This window comes from Centruroides sculpturatus, unplaced genomic scaffold (genome assembly GCF_000671375.1).
Source record: "Centruroides sculpturatus isolate CEXI.00-Female unplaced genomic scaffold, Cexi_2.0 scaffold490, whole genome shotgun sequence".
Classification (NCBI taxonomy): Eukaryota; Metazoa; Arthropoda; class Arachnida; order Scorpiones; family Buthidae; genus Centruroides; species Centruroides sculpturatus.
In genome coordinates, this window is record NW_019384667.1 from 68,951 (window position 1) to 74,729 (window position 5,779).

At 32.5% G+C, this 5,779-nt stretch overlaps 1 protein-coding gene across 1 annotated transcript in view; it reads right to left on the reverse strand.

Moving 5' to 3' along the window:
- Window positions 1–320: 320 nt before the first annotated feature.
- LOC111626674 (coiled-coil domain-containing protein 58-like) overlaps window positions 321–5,779 on the reverse strand; it is a 47,658-nt gene continuing 42,199 nt past the window's right edge. The window contains exons 3-4 of the mRNA XM_023370153.1: window positions 467–526; window positions 321–378 (exon numbers count right to left, since the gene is read on the reverse strand). Of these exons, the coding sequence (XP_023225921.1) occupies window positions 325–378; window positions 467–526 (114 nt within the window). The 3' untranslated portion in view covers window positions 321–324. The remainder of the gene's footprint in view (window positions 379–466; window positions 527–5,779) is intronic.

Sequence of the window (5,779 nt, forward strand, 5' to 3'; positions counted from 1 at the left end):
GTTAATTGATAGAATTATTATTAAATGCACATTACTTTTGATAGAGCTTTTAAAAATTTTAATAATGATTTGAGAAACGATATAGAAAAATTTATTATATTTTCATTACTAAAGTAAATTTATAACTTTCTAGTTGTATAACATTGTTTTCAAAATAGAACATGAATAAAAAAATTATTGTACAGTTTTCTAAATTTTGCTGATATAAATCATAAGTTCCTACTTTACTGTCGTGGCACTTCATAAATCATGGCTTAAGATGGATGAACTGATTCTGTGAAGTGGATTATGTTTCTCGGATTATGGAAACTAAAATTTTCTTTCTCATAATTTGAAATCGGGTGGTTTGTAAAAGGATCGACATCTTTCATAAAATACCTAAAATTAAAATTAAAAAAAAAGAAGAAACTATGAGAAAATAATTATTATTAATTAGCGTTTAAAACTTAAAAAATGAAAACAACACCTTTAAACTTCTATCTTTTACTACTTCTTCCACATTGAGCTCATTCTGCATAAGTCTCAACTGTAACAAATTATAATACAGAATTAAAAAGTAATTTATTAATATACAAATCTGCATTATTATAAAATGATCTGAATGTATTAAAAATAAAAATTAACGTTTGAACACTAAACAATTAAGAGGGTATAACCATCATCATTCAATCTGCCAATTAAATATGACATGCTCACGAATCTCCGTGTCTCTTAGCCAACTTTAAGCTTTTATCACAGCATGGCATGCCTATAATTATACAGTAAACTAAGGCCCAGATTATAAATTAATTAGATGATAATGCCAGATTCATTGGGTTGTAGCTTGACTAATTAAATATACAGGGTGTCTCAGTTAAATGTTTCAGAACTTCTAAGAGGGGTAGGGTGTATCCCGACAACTCGGAATCATATAGCAATGCAGGGTCGGAAATGCTTTCCTGAAGTGGTGACGTACACAGAAACAGCTAACCTCTGGTGCAGGCTTGCAAAGAAATTATGGCTGGGAATACACCTCATCGGATATCGTTCCGTGTACAAGTGCTGTGCGGCTGGCCCACTACAATCTGTAGTCCCGTACACCAAATGCATATCGGCTAACATGTGTGAAATGACGATTCCCTGCAAGAACACTCAGAACTTTCGTGCAACGCCATCTACCGCTTCAGGAAAGTATTTCTGACCCTGCACTGCTATATGATTCCGAGTTGTCGGGATGCACCCTACCCCTCTTAAAAGTTCTGAAACGTTTAACTGAGACACCCTGTATAGATATGAAATAATTTAGACTAAAAGTGAGTGATTAAGTTACCATGTATTACATCATAAGCATTTGACATTTCATTTGTATGTTAAATACATTAAAGGTATATGTAATAAGTTGGTTATTCTTTCATATTTGAAATAACTGGATTTAGATTCATTAAGATGATCAAATATAATGATTTATTAACTAAAATCAGGCTTGTATACTGAACTTTTTAAAAGAGTGAAGTTAAAAAAATACACACTATTTTTTACATAGCATAGTTTATTAATTTTTATAATACAGATCAGTGTTTTTCAATTGCCAGTCAATGGACTAGTGCTGGTCTGCAGAAAAATATTTGACAATACTGATGCAGTTGATTACAGGTGATGTTTAAATAGTAATCTAGAGTTACTGTACTGTACATACTTTATTATGTGTAGTAACTTTAGAAAAACCATACATAGGGGACTAAATAAGTTTAATTCATAGTTGTATACAATTACCAATTGAAATAAAATTATCCAAAATTTTACCAGTCCGCAATTAGAAAAAGGTTGAAAAAACACTGATATAGATTACAGGCTTTCTTTTTTTTTGTATTTTTTAAATTCTTCCCAAACGAACCCAAACTACACGTACACAGTCTTGTCTAAAAGACTTTGATTTAAAAATTGTTATGGCTTTATAAGTTATAAATTCTTCTTAACAGTTACTTAAAAAAAGTTTACAGAAACTGGAATCAAGAACAATACATGATAAGAAGAAACCATAAAATAAATTCTAGCAACACTTTAATTCAATATTGAAACATTTTCAGCCTTCTTAATAGATCTGCTTTAAGTCTTAAATGCACTGTCTTATAAATTGACGTTCGATTTTTAGAACGCAAATCATATACTATATAAAGTTAACACTTAGAAGAATATTAAGGTTGAAAATGTTTGTTTGTATATCAAATTAAAGTGTTGCTGGAATTTATTTTAGTTTCTTCTCATCATATATATATTCTTGTTAACAGGTAACAATCAGAGACATTAGCAGATGAATAAAAAATTTATCTGAAAATATTAGCTAAAATGATGTTTGAATGACAACTGAAATATATTTCAGAGCACCATTTTTTTTTTTTAAATAAAAATTTCAGCTTATGTAGTAAAATCCCTAAGTGAAAAAGCAGTAACAGTTTCCAAATCTCAGACTACACAACCTTACATTTTGATAATTAATTTTGATTACTAAATTTGCTTGCAGTTATATTCAAATTTTAGCTACAGTACTTTATTTTCTCAATTCTAAGATGCATCACGGATTTGGAATTGAATTTCAAGCTTTTTTACAATCTCGGCTGTTATGTACCGTATGTAACAAGGGAAAGCATTGGAATTGTGTCAAATTCTTCTGAGATTTTTGCAAGTCTTCATATTTTGACTCTCCCTGAACCCAAAAAAGTAAGAAAATTTCCATGGAGGTATATGTTTGTGTCGACATCTACTTTGTTTAACATCTAAGGATGGAGTGAAATTTATTTGTCTGTACATGTAAATTACTATACTCATAGACATTGAAATTATTTTATTAATAAACAGATTGCATGAAGCCAATCTCCAGCACAATTTTACAAGAGAGAAAATGTCTTCAACCATGTTAAATGCATATTGTCAGGCTAACTGACCTTCATGATTTGAGTGCAGCTGTTAAAATAGACCTGATAATGCCTGTTTAACACAGTCAAAAACATTTGGTCTCTTGTAAAATTGTGCTGGAGATTGGTTCCATGCAATCTATTTATTAATATATACCTAGTTTTGAGAAACTGAATTATTTTATTACATAAATTTTTATGTAGCAATATGTATTAAAATAATTTTGAATAGTATAAAGAAATTTTTCAGAAAGACAAGATAATTTATAAGAGAATCTGTCTAGCAATAAAAAAATCCTCATACAAAATAGCAGTTTATTGAATTTAAAGTACATAATAGTGTTAATGGAACAAGTTTAATAGTAGTTTTAAATTTTATTATTATTACTAGTATATAAATGCACATCATTTTAATTAATATCAAATATCAATGCCTCTGTTATGATACCATCTTTGTGTATAATTGAATACATATATATATATATACACAGAGTCTTCCAAAAAGAATCTACCATTTTAAATTACAGTAGACCCCCCTATAACACTGTTGATAATTTTGTGTTATATGAATTCCATGTTGTACGAGTCACTTAGATTTTTCAAATACGTGAGCCATTCACAGCCCGGCATACGCATTTGTAAAATGTAAGTGACTCGTACAACATGGAATTCATATAACACAGAATTATCTACAGTGTTATAGGGGGTCGACTGTATTTTATATTCATTATTTTTCTATACTAATATTATAAAGAGGTAATGTTTGTATGTAAGTTTGTTTGCAGCAGGTAATCTCCGAAACTACTCATCCGATTTCAAAAATTCTTTCACCAATATTTAGAATGGAACTTAAGGGTGGACATAGGCTGTATATTATTCCGTTAAACATTCATATAAATTAAATTATATCATCTAGGGTTAAGGCTTTTATGTCCAACAGATGGCGCTACGAGTACGACGCCCTAAGTTTGCTTTTCTGTGAGGCATTATGCTCTTCTGTAAAAATGAACTAAAGCGGATCATCTATCTATTTATATAAATAAAAATGTAATGTTCGTTTGTTCCTACCGATTCCTTTGAAATTTTGACACAACGCTGCATTGGAATACGCACGTGTTTTTATATAATATACATGTCGAAATCCCCCCGGGAGATGGACGGGATTTAGGCTTACCGTTAATTAAGAACTCTGCTTCTATTTATACTATTTTAGATGCGGGTTTTTGCGTTTTTGATTGCGTTTTAATAGGGTACGTGAAGAGAATGTACACTAAGAAGAATTTTTCGAAAAATCCCCCCACGGGGGAAGTGTTATAAATTTATAATAGATACATTTTGAGCCACAAGAACGCGTGGCGGGGTCTGCTAGTAAGTTATAAATGTAATGCAGAAGAAGAAGAAAAAGAATTTGTCCATTTAATAGAGAGGATGCAGCCGACGTTTTCAACGCGGAAATGTGTACGTCGGACGTTCAGCGCCGCCTTTCTGTGAATCTAGAAGTTTGACAATAGTAGAATCGTGCTCAACGTTCTAAACGCCATCGTCAAACTTCTACGCTCACAGGAAGGCGGCACTGAACGTCCGACGTACACATGTTCGCGTTGAAAACGTCGGCCGCAACCTCTCTAATGTTTTACACCATATATCACCTGCAGAATATACTCATCACTTGAGGATTTGTCCAAGTAGAGAAATAGCTGACAGGCAATTAATTAATCAATCAATCAAGATTGACCTCTCAGCGAGCCAGCACCGGCCTTATCAACCATTGACAGCAGCTTCGTTGGTGTGCTCAGACATTTTGTCAATTCCAGTAAATTCTATCGGTTCTACTGCGCCCATCTTCGGAATACACGATCTCCCTGACTAGTAACAACAGCTTACTGAGTGACAATTGCCCCATTTCCTTCTGTGGCTGGCAATACTGAGTTTTGACTCCTCTTGACCAGGGGTTGCATCCTGTGAACTGTATTGTGTGCAGTGCCTTCATCCTTGTGTATACTGTTTCTCTGGCCCATTGCCTGTGGATTACTAAGTTACTTTACCATTGCCACATTTTAGAGACGGCAACACTATTGTTTTTCCTACCTCTCGGTCTGGAGTCCTATTGGCAAAGAGACTGCTCTTTACACTCTTAATACATATACAGTAAAACCTGTCTATGGCGACCACCCACAGTTCCTTCAAAAAGTGGTCTTTTAGACAGGTGGTCGTCCAATACAGGTTTTTTTCTGACTTAATTAATTAAACTTGATTCTTTTCGTTTGCTCCTCAGTAACGTGTATTATGTCATCGATATACAAGCGTCTCGTATCTCTACATCACTTTGGTTTTGATATTCGTTAGTTTAATCTTATTTTAACTTCAAAAATACTGTATTTTTTTAATATTTAATATTTTCCTAAATACAATAAGAAAAATTATTAATTAATAATAAATCGATTTTATTATTTTTTCTCATTATACGAATCGAAAAAGAAAGGTTGCCTGTAAAACTGATTTTTGTATTAATGCGTTTGTTGTTTCTTTGAATATTTTGCGTGCGAAAATTACTTGGATATTATTTTTCTAAAAATATCGTGAAAATAAGGTAGGTTGATACAGAAACTATCGCACACGTACTGTATATGACAGTGATTCTCAAACTTTTTCGATCCACCGCCCCCTTTGTTCCATAAAGTTATACCCAACGCCCCCTAACCCATTTTCTCTTGTGTGAGAAAAGGATTGGAAATATTCTTAGGAAAACTTTTCTATGAATCTCACACTTTGTGCCCTTACTGTACATTGTTCTCATCATCTGGAAACCATTAAACGCAATGTTTCCTCTTATCAGCCCCAATTTTGCCTTTGGTCACCGTTCAATACCCTGCCTCTATCATAGATCT